General features: G+C 37.8%; 1 protein-coding gene across 2 annotated transcripts in view; it reads right to left on the bottom strand.

The window, feature by feature from the left end:
- LOC117400226 (RB1-inducible coiled-coil protein 1) overlaps window positions 1-15,339 on the bottom strand; it is a 73,581-nt gene that overhangs the window by 51,600 nt on the left and 6,642 nt on the right. For both annotated transcript variants that reach the window (XM_059022178.1, XM_033999837.3), the window contains exons 2-7: window positions 12,322-12,451; window positions 11,796-11,922; window positions 11,294-11,464; window positions 10,557-10,759; window positions 7,112-7,529; window positions 3,220-3,390 (exon numbers count right to left, since the gene is read on the bottom strand). In XM_059022178.1, the coding sequence (XP_058878161.1) occupies window positions 3,220-3,390; window positions 7,112-7,529; window positions 10,557-10,759; window positions 11,294-11,464; window positions 11,796-11,922; window positions 12,322-12,392 (1,161 nt within the window). In that variant the 5' untranslated portion in view covers window positions 12,393-12,451. The remainder of the gene's footprint in view (window positions 1-3,219; window positions 3,391-7,111; window positions 7,530-10,556; window positions 10,760-11,293; window positions 11,465-11,795; window positions 11,923-12,321; window positions 12,452-15,339) is intronic.

The raw sequence follows: 15,339 nt of genomic DNA, 5'->3' as shown, positions 1-15,339 counted from the left end.
ATAGTCTACGCTCAGTTACCCTATACACTGGGATGGCCGGAGTTCCCCGTACAACTAAACACGTCCCCTCGGGTACTTGGTGATTTCTGTTATTTATTTCCTCTTTAAATTATTTTAAGGCCGGCTGTTTTCCCCAGCCAGGTTTGCCTCATTTTATTTTAAAACTGACGTCTTTCGTCACGGTCACTGTGTTCCCCAAACACGGCCACCCGAGTGCACAACCAAGCCAGATCTTAAGGGCCGAGCAGTCTTCCAAGGCCCGCCCCTCAGCCACGCAGAGAGAGGGAAAGCACACACACACCCTCTTCCACCACCTCTCCGTGTCATCGCCATGACCGACAGGCGGATCCCACGAGACTGCTGCAGTAATTTGGATGTGCCAAATAGTCAGTCCAGATCTCCCGTTACAGCGACGTACTCAATAAAACAAGAAAAACTAATTACATCTGACTGTTTCTCCTTTCGCTATACTATTTACAGTGTTTTGAATACAGCTGTCAGAAAGAAGGCTACGGGGCTTCTAGGTATGAGTATATCTCCAGTCCTTCTAGTGTTAAGCCTTAACCACCCAGTTGCTTATCCTGCGATTTCCACGTGGAGCACAAGCGAGTCCAAATTTGTCACTCCAGTGAGAACAGCGCGCAGGGGGTTATATGTGCATCTGCCAAGTTTAACACATCTTTTCGATGTGCTCCAGCAAATAAATAAGAAGACTATATTGTATAATAGTCTGCAATTTTGATTTTCGCTGGCAGATGGCAGCAGTCCGCAAGAAATGTGCTCCACAGACTGGCCCATCCATACATTGCACAGCTGGGAATCCGAGTACGCTCTCCAACTCTTATTAGATCGCTTGTAATAAACACTGTCAAATGTGAATCAGCTAATCATTCATGTTCCACCCTGTAACTGCATCAATCTCTCTGACTGGACAGTTCCGTACAACTCATTATTATTATTATTATTATTATTATTATTATTATTATTATTATTATTACTACTAATACTGTCCTTTTTATACGCAAGTGTCAGCAGTGTTTCTCATGTTAATTTTTGTTCCGATATTGCGGGTGATATTGTTCTGGAGTGTGACGCAGGTTTTATATATATTATATTATATTATATTATATTATATTATATTATATTATATATATATATATATATATATATATATATATATATATATATATATCTCGATTCCTATCCAGCTGTTGCCGATGGTACAATGCAAGTGTCAGTGGGGTTTCTCATTTTAATTCCTTGTTCCGAAGGTCTGCCTGGCACTCAGAACAGGAATGAAAGAACAAAGGGAGTGATATGGGCTCTGCCAAAGAAGCAGTTTGCCCAGGCAAAGCCCAAAATAAGTTATTTTAATTTTTATTTTGGGCTTTGTCCGTAACATGTACTAGATAAAGACGCTAGCATTGATGACAGTTTGAAGGGCTTCTCCTTTGAAGTCTATAGCACAAAAAATAATTTCTAAAAAGTGATATGACAATTTGTTATTTATACTTATATAATTATAACTTATTTTGTTATTTATATTGTTATAATCTACAATTGTAAACAAAATGTTATTTTGTTATTTAATTGAAATAATATATTTCCGTTTTTCATAATAACAATAAAGTTTGTATTTTTAAAAATAAGGCTAACATTATTTTGATAATTAACTGTCCAAACTGCTCATTTGAATGAAAAATCTGCAAAAAAAACAAAAAACATATATACACACTGAACAGTAGTCGTTAACAAAAGAAAAAATGGATGAAGAATCTCTTTTCTTAATGTATTTTAACTACAGTACTCATAATACACATTTAGCTGTGCTGCATTGGCAGCATGCTAAAAAGCTGATCCACTTAAATACAACTGGATCACTCTAATTTATGGTGTATTTGTATTCATAATACATTTTAAAATGTGATGAAATACTAACATGATTACGACTACGTTGTTAGACTAACATGATTAAGACTGTGTTGTTAGACTTCCTGTTGAACACACAGAAAAGTTTAGATTGTTCCAAAATTGAATTTTATCAAGCAGTGCCACCTGCTGGTATCAATTATACATAACATATTTTTACTTTTATTATTCTTCAATATAACATGCATTTTAGAAATAAATACCTCTCTAGTGTGCATCATCGTTCATTATCTACATATACATATATATGTGTGTGTGTGTGTGTGTGTGTGTGTCTTCAAAATACTGGCGGTACAAATCAACCACAGTTCCTGTACTGTACAAAACATAAATCAAAACACCCCAAAAACCTACTCACTGACTTATAATTTGCTAGCACAAACACCCTTAAATGTATCACTTAAACATTAAACCCCCTTTTTACATATATGCTACATTAATGAAGCCCACTTGTGCTGCAGTCAACATGTTTTGCTTTTGTTTGTTTTTTCCTACAGAAGTAAACCTGGTGCAGACCTGCTACTACACCCTTGCTTCTGTTAATCCCAACTGTCAGCAGAAACAGGGGTTTAATACAGGAAATGATGTTGAAACTGAGCTTGGCATCTTTTACTACAAGTCTTAAGGGTAAGCTTAGTCAGTTTATGAGTTTAGGCATCACCGCTTCCATGTCTAGCCAATTTACTGAGTAATGTTAAAATATACAGCCTTTTTTCCTATAATACAGTAATCTCAACTCAGCTGCAGTCTCATGACATTAAATATCTAAAGGATACTAAACCATTTCATTTAGGGGTAAGGCCAAGAGTTTAGCATGAGACCATTGGGTGTGTCTTATCAAGTTTATTTTCTGATGTTTTTTGGGAAATTTGGAAGAACACACTGTAATTTTCACAGCATTCTCATTATGTATTGTTGAAGTTTCATGCGTATTAAGTGCTGCTTATTTAACTGCCTGTCATTCTACATTTCTCAGGAAAAAAATGCAGACATCACATGATTCTGCCTAAGTATAAGTCTTTCTTCATGTTGTCAGTGTAACTGCTTTGAAAGCATTGGGAACAGGGCATGTGAAAAAAATATATCAACAATATGCAGAATACAAAAACAATTAAAAATAAAAGCAAAAAATGTAGTGAGAAAAGTGGGAGTTCAGTGATACACAAAATATTCACTGTCTTTTGGCACTGCATCTACTGTAGATAAGGCCAATCTACTGTAAAATAATGCATTCGTTTGTACTATAACCACAACATGAATGCATCCATGGTTATTTTCCAGTGAACTTACCTGAGCTAGTTCCTTCTGTTCATTTACCAGCTTTTTACAGCTGGCTATCATCTGATCTAGTGCATATAGCCTGTCTTCAAGACCTTTAATAGCCTTCATGTTCTGATTATCCAGTTTGGCAATAGTATCCCGACATTCTGCCAAAAAGGGTTGAATGATTCTTGGATCAAGCTGAAAAGTAAAGAAAATATGGCATAAAAATGAGGTTGCAACATTTTAGAATTTAAATGTATGAAAAAATAAACTAAAATTACAGTCACAATGTTTTATTAACTACATCCAGACGCCTCTTTTCCCCAAGACATGTGTAATTATTTCCTTTGTTTCTAGTTGCAAAATACAGACTTAAATGTTTAATTGTCCTACTCCCAATACTGATCAATTTGTATAAGCAACAAGGACACTAAAGTAAGCAGGGTAAATGTCAATTTATAGAATTAATAGAATTCCAATACATATATGGAATAATAATTATTTCACTGGGCTTGTGTTATTCCTGTCATTTATCAAAACAGAAAAAAAGGATCATGATTAGATTTTAGATTTTTTTATGCCATTTTTGGTAAAACATACTGCAAAAAGACCAATAAATAGAGATATTGAAATACAGCTGTTTGTAAAGTGTAATTCTATAGAGTTATACACTATCTGTAAAAATCTTAAGAGCTTTAACCTGGTCAGGTTAATGTAATTTTATAAACCTCATGCTTCAAAATCACAGAAAATACAAATGCATTAAAAAAATGACGAGAAACAGTAAGATTTAAAATTAATTTATGCATAAAATATTAATAGCCTACCAGTGTATACTTGGATGTGGCAAGAAAGAGACCCTTTCAGTTTTAACTGAATCTAACATTTGCTCCAGCAAACACTGTTTCTAGATAAAATAATACTATGCTCCTACAGCTGATCTAGAAAGAGCTGTCATGTACTGAATGTGAAGCAAATTACTCAGGTCAAAGAAAAGTTTACTGTTAAAATCTGCCCAACAAGTAATGAGATAAGAGATTTTTTTTTTTTTTCTGGGAAGCTAAACAAAATGGTATGAAAAACTGTAGCAGTATCTTAATTATTAATACTTTTTGTAAAATGTAAGGCCCGCCATGCAGCTACCTCAGAGCTACAGTGTCGGAGGACCACGCAGCTCTAGGCCGCGAGCAGGTGCCTGGCCAGTCTACAGGGGTCGCTGATGCACAATGAGCCGAGGACACCCTGGCCGACCTAAGCCCTCCCAACCCCGGGCGGCGCTCGACCAATTGTGCGCCGACCCCTGGGAACTCCCACCCACGGCCGGCAGTGGAATAGCCTGGACCCGAACCGGCGATCTCCAGGTTATAGGGTGCATCCTGCACTCCAAACGGAGTGCCTTTACTGGATGCGCCACTCTGGAGCCCCACCAGTACTGAAATATCTTAACCAACTTTTGTTTTAAATGTTTAAGATTCTGACAATGTAGATCATACAGCTACAGTGATTTGGGGTTTAGTGACCATCCACAACTTCTAGTAACTTTTAGATAACAAAAAAAAAATATTTAGAATTTTCTATGTGTTTTATTGCCTGTGTTCCTAGAAACTGGTCAGGATGAGATGATTGATCACATTTTAGAATACAGTTGTGGGGGCTCCCGAGCGGCGCATCCAGTAAAGGCGCTCCACGTGGAGTACAGGATGCACTCTCTATAGTCTAGACGTCACGAGGAAGGGAGCTTCCAGGGGGCTGCGCTCAATTGGCCGAGCACGCCTGGGGGAGGGAGGGTTAGGTCGGCCAGGGTGTCCTCAGCTCACCGCGCACCAGCGATCCCTGTAGTCTGGCCGGGCGCCTGCGGGTTTGCCTGTAAGCTGCCCGAGAGCTGTGTTGTCCTCCGACGCTGTAGCTCTTGGGTGGCTGCATGGTGAGTCCGCAGTGTGAAAAAAAAAAGCGGTCGGCTGACGGCACACGCTTCGGAGGACAGCGTGTGTTCGTCTTCGCCCTCCCGAGTCAGCGCAGGGGTGGTAGCGGTGCGCTGAGCATAATAAAGAAGTGTTTGAAGCCATTCCACTGTTTGAAGACAATTGTGTAGCACAGCGTGCATACCACGCTTACTGTGAAATTGTCAGTGAAATGAAATGCGACGTTTACCAGTTCTGGAAAAACATAGAAACAAGATTCCCAGCTCTTGATGCAATTGCTTGACAGTACCAGTAAGTAGTGTTTTTTCTGCATACAAAAATGTACTTCGGGATGACCGGCACGCCATGAAGGCATCAAACCTCTCAATGTACAACATGTGGTATCAGAATAAAATGTAAACAAACAAAAACGTAAAATAAACTGTACCACAGCAGAAGCAATAGATGCACACAGAGAGTCTTTCTGAATTTCACATGTTATTTTTTGAAGTTCAAAAAGTTACGTAAAATCTAGTTTTGTTTGCTGTGTAGAAAACCCGCCAAACGTGAAGTAAAAACAAACATTTTTGTTTATAGTTGTATACGCTGTGAAGCTTACCGATTTACAGGATTCAGACTTGAACCTGATGTTATGAAAACCATAATACATATAAAAATATTGAGTAATTTTCCTGTATTCCTACTTATATAGACAGACTCATTTTATGTAGGTATATTGTATTCACACACCATTTCCCCCCTTCCTCTGTGGTTTTAAAAAAATGTACCGTGACAGCAGTGTAATTTTTAGTACAAATTTGTGACAAAATCTCAACCTTCCTTATGGTCAATCAAGTTACGGAGCTCCAATAATAATGAATATCAGCCCTTATTTGTTAAAACCAAAGTGACCCCCTCTCCCCACACACACACACACACACACACACACACACACACACACACTAACATTGAGGGGCTTTGGTTGCTGTGCATCTGGCTAATCATTGCATAGTCAAATAACTGCTAGATATTACAAACCCAAACGCTCATGGTTTAGCTCTTATCTTAATCCTCTCCCTTGTCAGGGGCCTCTCTTGCTTCCTTCCTTTAATGTTACTAACATTAAACAGTAAGTAATATATGTAATAATAATGTTTTTATTTTCTCTAGCAGGACAGACTTATAAACTGTTTTTAAAATATTGTATTTTTTCTATTCAGTACTGGATATTATTTTTACTTAAATTAAAAAATGAAATGTATAAAATTTAAAATGTAAAATACTTCAAATACTCTGCTGAAACTGACCAATTGCTGTGCTTGTAAATACCTGAAATTACAAACTTTTTTTGCACAAAGAATTCTTAACAACAACAACAGTATTTTGTTCACAGTTATCATGGATTTCACAATTTCTGTGAACTTTACCTATTATTGCCTTGTAAATTCTAATTTCTCTAAGAATAGTGTAAATATACATATTTATATTACTTAAATATACATATAGCAACACTTTTCCTGGCATCCGGTTTAGTTTGCTTCTGGTAAATCACTGAACACACTGCATCGAGCTGTACAATTTCTTAAAAATGTTTTTAACAAAAAAGGACACCAGCTGCATCAAAGATCAGAAATATTTCTACTAAAGATCACTCTGTTTAGTACAAGATGGGGGCATTTAATAAATATTTTTGATAATTCATAGATGGTGAAAATAGAATGTCTTTAAAAGTGACATTAAAAAATGAAATATTCTACAATTTAGCATTTAATGTTTTGCAGGTAAGAATTTAAATATTTATGAACATTTGATGTTTAATAATTCTATTGAAAATTATCAATTTTGAATGTGACAACGCTATTGTTTTCTGCTTTGATACATACTATGTTTAAATCGTAAAATATCTTGAACTACCCTCAGTGAAATGCCATGAAATAAGCAATGTTTTACAGTGAAAAAATACAGCCTTAATAACAACAATCATTTAAAAAAAAAAAAAAAAAAAAAAAAAAACTTACCCTGTTTATGGAGTCAAAGCACTTTCTGACAACAGATTCAACGTCATTTGGTCTATCTTGTACATTTATCCAGTCTAATAAAGAGACATTAAATAATGGTAAGTCACTCTTCTCTTGCGGATCACAGTCTTGCAGCACATGATCTTGACTTTTACTGGTTGTCTCTTTATTTTCTTGTGTTGCACAGTTCTGAGTTGGATGTTCCACTGACATGGAAAATGAAGCGGACGATTCTTGACTAGTTCTAGGTTCTCCAGCGTGTAGCACTGATTCAGTAGAGTTTTCCTCATCAGTTTCTTCTGCTGCTCCTTCCTTCTCAGCAGGTGAGCTCAGTCTTTCCAAACTTTCTCTATAGCTATGCCTCGTCAGACACTCCAGGAGTGGAATATTAGCCATAATAGATACAGCATTCCCTAGGCTTAAAAAAGGCAAGAGACAACATTAATGTGCTAATGTTTACTTTTACAACATATTAAAAATGCACCAAATAATGAATTATCTGCTGATTAATTAGTTTAAATCTTGCAATTAATTTCTTATACTGACATGCCAAGTATGTTTAATATTCTGCATTATAAACTTAGCTATGATGTCTTCAAACTACTTTTCTCCATACCAACATAAAATAAAACAATGTTTTTTTTTTTTTTTATGGTTTCTTTACATGTACAAAACAATGCTAACTTATTATTTTCGTGTTGACTTCCCACGTGTCACTCCGGTTGATTTGAAAATCTGCTTTTTTATTATATTTTTTTAGTCACCAAGTGAGGCAGGGTGCACTGTTCTTCAACAAGTTAAACTTCATGGAAACCCAGTTTAAGAAAGCTTCACGATATCACTTGTCACGCAAGGCCAATATACCCTCCTGTATTTTAATATTAAGGAGGTAATGTGCATTTGGAAGGAGAATTTCTCTCCATAAAAGAAAACAACATGGAAACCCAAATTACCTGGAAGGTACTACCAAAATACCATAAGAAAAAGGTGAGATATATTTGTATTTTTCCATGGAAACCCAATAGTACCATAAATGAGCACTGATGACAAAAAACTTACTTGATAATAAGCTATTTCAGCAATTTCAAAATAAACCTTTCACCCTTCACCCAAAGAGGGATTTTAAATCCTCAGTGTATATTGATACACAAAATGTTGTGTTTACAGTTACAAACAGAAAATTGAGCCACAGCTTCACAAAGACCTTTTTTTAGGTTTTGTTTAGTATCACACGAAAATGCAGCTTAAAATATAGTATTACTGATACAGTAATAAGTAGTTATATTGTGAAAAGCAGTTCATAATGAAGCAGCACAGTAAGGTCCAATATATCTTATTGGTATTGTTACAACTTATATTGACACGATAGGCTCTTTAATTCACCAATAGACAAACAAAATGAAGGATCATATTTATCTTGAAGAAAGCCATCATACACTGAATATATAACAATGCAAAAACAGCAGAATTCCTAGAGACACTTAACACCGATTAGTTACTGATGTCCTTTCATTACATTCCTGACATATATTACTGAAAAAGTAAACAATTGCTGTTTCTAGAGAAAACAGCCTCACCTGTTTTCTCTGACATATTCTTTGCTATATGACAGAAGCAGCATACGATGGCCTTGTATACATAAAAGATTTGGAAACTTACTAAAACAAAGATCCATGTATTAAACTAATTTCCCAAAAGAATACACTTTGTCTTGCTCATAGTTCTACTATAATTTTGAGCACAAACAGCTGAGAAAACATCTTAAGTGTGCAAATACAAATAAAAGAGATCAAATAAAATACATTCAATCTTTCCTGCAAATACTTATTGGGCCTTAAGGGGCGTTCACACCAGACGCGGCGTGCATGCTGCCTCCTTGCGTGTCACTCTGCAGTCGCCGCAGACCACTGTTCACACTGAACGCGGCAGGGGAAAGTCAGTGGGCGGTCTGTTGCTACGTCACAGCTGCATGTACAGTAAATGCCAGTGGGAAGGGAAAACTCTTTTTATACAGAAGACACACAGCCTAGTAAAAAAATTAATAAATTTAAAGTAATGTGGAGCGAAACATTTTATATATATATATATATATATATATATATATATATATATATATATATATATATATATATATATATATATATATATTTATATTTATTATACCTTATTTTAACCCTCCCCACACACCATCATAATCCCTCCAAAATATCAGGTAATTGTGTTGTTTAAAATAAAAAAATAAAAAATGTTGCTTTTAAAAATTGAGATATTTTCTTTCGTTCTTAGTAAGTTTTGTCTGGTTTGCTGGGTATAGGCAAAGAGAGAGTGAGTTAAAGGCATCATTATACATTGATATTATTGAGCATTATCGTATACACATAATTAAAAAATGCAACTACTGCCACTTGGGGGGGAAAACTGTAACTGGAATAATGAACAGCAAACAAAAAAAGATAATTGCGATCGCCCTGCTCTACCGGAAAAAGAAAAAAAAAAGTAAGATCACTGTGGGTCCACGACATCCTCAAGAAAAGAAATAGGTACAGCGAATATCATCAGCTGATACAGGAGTGGCGGTTTGATGAAGGCAGATTTCAAACCTACTTAATGTTGTCTTATACAACTCTGGATAATCTGAAATCAGAACCACAAGCTTTTCCTCCATTTTATTTATTTATTTTTTTATTTTTTCCTCGCAAAGGAGCCTCCTACTTTCCCGATTGGCTGCTGGTACTTCTGCGGTGCTGCTTCCCTCTGCCGCTGCACGCGACTGCCTTCATTGAAAACAACTGCTTTTGCCACGCAGCAATGCCGTGCTGTGTCTGGTGTGAACGCCCCTTTACTCTTCTTTTTTAAATGTATTGTATCTTATGTTATTTGATTTACTGATGTGTGCAATATTTTTTTTATTTTTGTTTATATATACCTTTATATATGTCTTTTTGAAATATCAAATAGGATTTTTTTTCACATTTCATTTAAAGAGTTGTATAGCATTTTTGACTTGTTTTGTCTTTGCCTCTGAGGATAATAATGGGTTAGATTTGGTAGGCAGGATTCTGTTGAACAGAGCAGTTATAAAATTACTGTATTTCTATTGGCTCCTCTATTTGTCAATCAATCGCACATGCTACCAGAGCTGACTGGAGTCAATTTCCATACAAATTGTGGTTATGTACTGTATATGTTTCATTATTAACTGAGGAAACAGCTACTTTTATATTATAAAATGAAGCAGTGCTCTTGTTACATGAATGTAGGTGGACTTACGAATATGTATTTTATTAGTACATATATATATATATATATATATATATATATATATATATATATATATATATATATACATACACTGTTTAACAACCCTTTAATTTTCTTTCCTTATATATATATATATATAGATATAGATATAAAATCATTAAAATATATATTGAAATAAGCCTACCTGGCAAGTTTCTTCTTTATGTCCTCAATGCTCTGTTGATAATTGTTATAGGCAGTTTCATATTTACAAAGAAGCTTCTGATAAGAGAGTGCACAGTCATCCAAGTTAGCCATTATGGCAGCCCAGCCTTGGTGTTGAAGGTGTTCATCATGGACCAAGCGTTCACAAAATGAGCAAAGCTTCTTGGCAACTTCAAACATTTCCTTAAAAAAATTAATTAACTCAGCATATCATGTCAATTGTCAATTATATTTCCCTTACTATTTCATGTTATTTGGAATCATTCCTAGTGGTTATGCTGCTTCAATATTGAGTTACTACATTTTTTACCTGCCTTTGAACTTCTTGGTGCTTGTCTAGAGAATCCTACTCCTTATTCCAGTCAAACAACCTGACAGTGCACATTTTTAACTCTGCCAGCGCCACCTAATCTACATTTATTCTGACAGGGAGAGTACAAGTGGTGCTAGCATTCTACTGTTCCTAGAATTTTATGGAAATATGTTTGGTTTTGGGTAGAGTAAAATCTAGGAGATTATCAAGGTTGTTCATCTATCAACAATACTCCCAGCTTCTTGACAAAAAATAATTGTTTGTTTCAAGATGGACACATACTGACAATACTGGAATCACAAATCTCTGTATTGAATGACAAGAAAACAGAGTAGACTATGGTAAAAGATATTAAGATATACATAATAATACAGTCAGGTACATAGAAAAAAAAATCTAATTACCACAGCTAGTTGTGTTCTTGAGGCAACAGTGTGAAAAACCGCTGGCATCATTAGAGATTCTTCCACCTTCAGCTCCATTTCATTTTCAACCGAAAAAGTTGTTTTAGGAATCGCTGGGGGGCGATCACACAAAATCATCTCTTTGTTGAACAGAAAAATGGGATTTGTATCCTATAGGAGCAAGGATAAAGAATAGAAATGAGATTGTTCATATTCAGATTTAGACCAGACTTAAGTAAAATAAGCAGTTCAATTCCTTACATGTTCATGTTCAAAGTATTCACTGATATTTGGGCATGAATCTTTAGTAGAGATGGGGCAGGGGGGGTTCCATAAAGGAATTTGATTACATTGTTTTTGTTTCAGCCTGATTTATTTCCAGTATTCTATCTTACAATAGATACTACATGAATTGGCAGATAACACAAATCATGTCTGAACTGCATCAAAAGGGAAACTAAAATGCTAATAAGATGCAAACCGATTTTTACTTTACACTTACCGTGCCAGCGCTGTAACTGCAAACACGCCTATCTGCAACCATGCACTCCCCACCATTGACGACAAGAACTTGGTGCTGGGTAGCAATCTTATATTTGACCTGGATAGCATGTTTAAGGTCTGCAACACTAAACACAGAAATCAATAAAGCAGAAAGAAAATATTAATACAAATTATTTTTTTACAAATGTCTTTCAAGGTGACAACAGCATTTAAAACAGACATATCACATGCTACTATACACAAGACACATTTATCCAATCCCAAATTTAAAAAAAAAAAAAAACAAAGGAAAAGGCACAAGGTAATTGGGGACAAGGGCAAGCATGCAAGACTCGATGGATCTCTTTGCCCCACCCCCACATTCCACAGTATTTTTTCTTTCCTTTTCTTTTCAATTTTTGCTGTTGATACAGTTGCTGAGCTTTGCTGAGTGTGACCAACATATACAGTAGATGGTGTTGTAACTCTGTACACTACACTGGCAATACACTGTAGAAAATGTTTATTTAGGTATCAAATCTTACGTTTGTACAGCTAGTTCAGTATCAAAAGTTAGGGTACTTCCATTGTTGACCTGAAACACATATAACTTCATGTTGATTTATCCAGCGTCCTTCGCGTTTCCCTTCGATTTTCATTTAGTCATTTAGAATCCTAGACCAAGAAAAGAATACAACAAAACATAACAGGTATTAGGAACAAGCATTTTAGTAATATTCATTCCCTGCCACAGTTGTAAAAACAAAATGTAGAGTACAAAAGAAAAGAGCTGTGGCAGGGAAAAAGTAGATGACCTATTCATGTTATTTGGAATCATTCCTAGTGGTTATGCTGCTTCAATATTGAGTTACTACAATTTTTACCTGCCTTTCAGCTACTTGGTGCTTGTCTGGGCACCCTGCTGCATTGGTCTTCACCCTCAAGAGGGAGTAGCGCAGAAGCTGCCACTCCCTCCACCTCCAATAGAGGGAGTAGCGCAGGAGCTGCCACTCCCTCCACCCCCACCAGAGGGAGTAGCGCAGCAACTGCTGCTCCCTCCATCACCACCAGAGGGAGTAGTGCAGGAGCTTCTGCTCCTTCCACATCCACCAGAGGGAGCAGAGCTGGAGCTACTACTCCCTCCACCTCCAGTAGGAGGAGATGTTTGGCAGTCCCCACCTGTGAAGGAAGACAACGGGCTAGTCAAAGTCCCCGCTGGGTGAAGCTGCACCACCCAGAGATGCCACGGCCGCTCCGCTCAGGGATGCCACGGCCGCTCCGCATCGCCTGGGGTTGCCTGCTGCTCCGTGTTGCCTGGGGTTGCCGAGGGTCCTGCTTCGCCTGGGGTTGCCTGCTGCTCCACGTTGCCTGGGGTTGCCGAGGGTCCTGCTTCGCCTGGGGTTGCCTGCTGCTCCGCATCGCCTGGGGAGCCACCAGTTACAAAGTACAAGGGAGATGTGGGGCTCCCCTCCCAAGTTCGCCTCCCGAGGGTCCACTGCCAGCATCGCCTGGGGTCGCTGAGAGCTCTGCATCGCCTGGGGATGCCGCCTGCGCGCCGCCGCTTTGGGGAGCTTCCTGCTCCGCACCATCTCCCGGAGTTGCTGTCTGCCTTGCATCAATGTCCAGGGATGTTGCTGGCCTGCCTTTGCCTGAGATCGCCGGGTTGTCATTGCCCGGGGAACCCGGACTATCTTTGCTTGGGACCACCGGACTGCCTGTGGGCCCAAGACAGCCTCCGTCCCCACCTCAGGAGTTTGACAAAGACATTTGGGACTTTAGGAGGGGAGGTGGCCGTAGGGCCATGTGTGCTGCGCACAAGGGGGGAAAAATGTGATGGGGTGCCCGCCCCCCCTATATATTTGTATTATGATTTATTGTTATTGTTTGTATTCTGTATATTCTGCTGTTTGAGAACCGGCTGTGTATTAGTTCAAATGCAGTTTAGTATTAGTGTTTGGCTGGGATGGGGTTAATTCCCATTCAGGGATGACGGTTCAGGTGCAGGTAGTTAGGAGTTTATTGATTGTTAATTGTGCAATTAACTCCTAACCACCTGCTATATAAGCCCAGCTCCAGGCTCATTAGTTGGTTGGAGTTAGGAGACCGAGACCGAGACCGAGACCGAGACCGAGACCGAGACCGAGACCGAGACCGAGACCGAGGGGTTTGAAGGAGATAGACAGCATTGTGAGAAAACGACTGCTACCTTTGTTTTGTTGAGGTATTCGTTCTGTTTATTTATTGATTGTAGCTTTGTTTTGTTTGGCCCTTGTGCCCTTTTATTTTGTGTTTTGAAAAGTCTTTATTTTGTAGTGTTTTGCAGTGTTTTGCCCTGCATTCTGCCTTTGGCGTACTGCTTTCCTGGAACCTGATGTCACACACATCACCACATCAGCCATCCTGCCACAACGCTACATTACAATATAAAGTGTTTGGTCTTTGTAGAGGGCACCAAGGCCACTAAACTTAAGTTAAGGCTAAAGTGTAAGATGTGTAATTTTGCTTAGGATTTAAATATAAAGCTAATCATTAGCCACAGAAAGGAACTGCATAGTGGGAACTTAATAATAACTATTTATTTGTTCAGAAAATGTTTTTAATTTTTTTTGGCAAATGCTGCCTCATTTTGAAAAGTATGAACTGTCCTATGTGGCTACTTTCTGGCTGGCATGAGTGTGACACAGCTGTCATCACTGAGTGCACAGAGAGCAATTCAGCACTTGGCAAACAGGGGGGTAGGTGACCGGGAAATTAAGCCTCCCCAGTAACAATGCCGCTAATTACAGTGCCACTGCGCGGCCCACGGGCCTGGCAATTCGAGCCTGTAGCTCCCTGCGCTGAAGGCATTGGCCAAAGTATTTCCTACCAACTTGAATTTTTTTTTTTTACCTGAAAGAAAACCACTTGCAAGTAAGTATCTGAAGGGTAGTGTTCATTGTTTGTTTGTTGTCTCTAGTTGCTGTACTGGAAAGGGCACTGTGGCCATGATTGCCGTGAACAGACATACATTTTGATGGGCACTGTGGCAATTGAAGGCCATCCATGGCAATTGCCTTATGGCCGCTGTTATCCGAGTCCTGTAATAACCAGATTACTGTACTGTTTATTTTATATTACTGAGTGTAGGAAATATGTTTGATTGCACTTTTTAAAATTATACCTTGAATAAAAAAATAAAAACTTGAAAACATTGACTGTGCATACATGTATCAAATCTACTAAATATTGTTTATGGAGAAGTTAACTGTTTAAAAACTTGAAAGGGTGATAAAACATGACTATTGTACTTGGTATATTGGTTGCTACTGGGCAGTTCCACAAATGAGGCAACCTCAGTCAATTAAAAAAATTATCCTAATAATTCATATGGGGTGTCATATAAGCACTGGGGGGTACCTACAGCAGCTGTATTGCTTCAGAAAAATATGTACTGAATACCTAGTGTGCAATATATTGTAAGAGAAGTGTTATGGTAGAATAAGAATAGAATAAAGCCGGGAACACACTGCCCGATTCGATCATTAGCGAAGCAATTTTTCAGTCGCATCGGGTAGTGTGTTATT

The sequence above is a fragment of the Acipenser ruthenus genome, chromosome 4 (genome assembly GCF_902713425.1).
Source record: "Acipenser ruthenus chromosome 4, fAciRut3.2 maternal haplotype, whole genome shotgun sequence".
Lineage (NCBI taxonomy): Eukaryota > Metazoa > Chordata > Actinopteri > Acipenseriformes > Acipenseridae > Acipenser > Acipenser ruthenus.
This window is presented reverse-complemented; position numbering and strand designations above follow the sequence as displayed.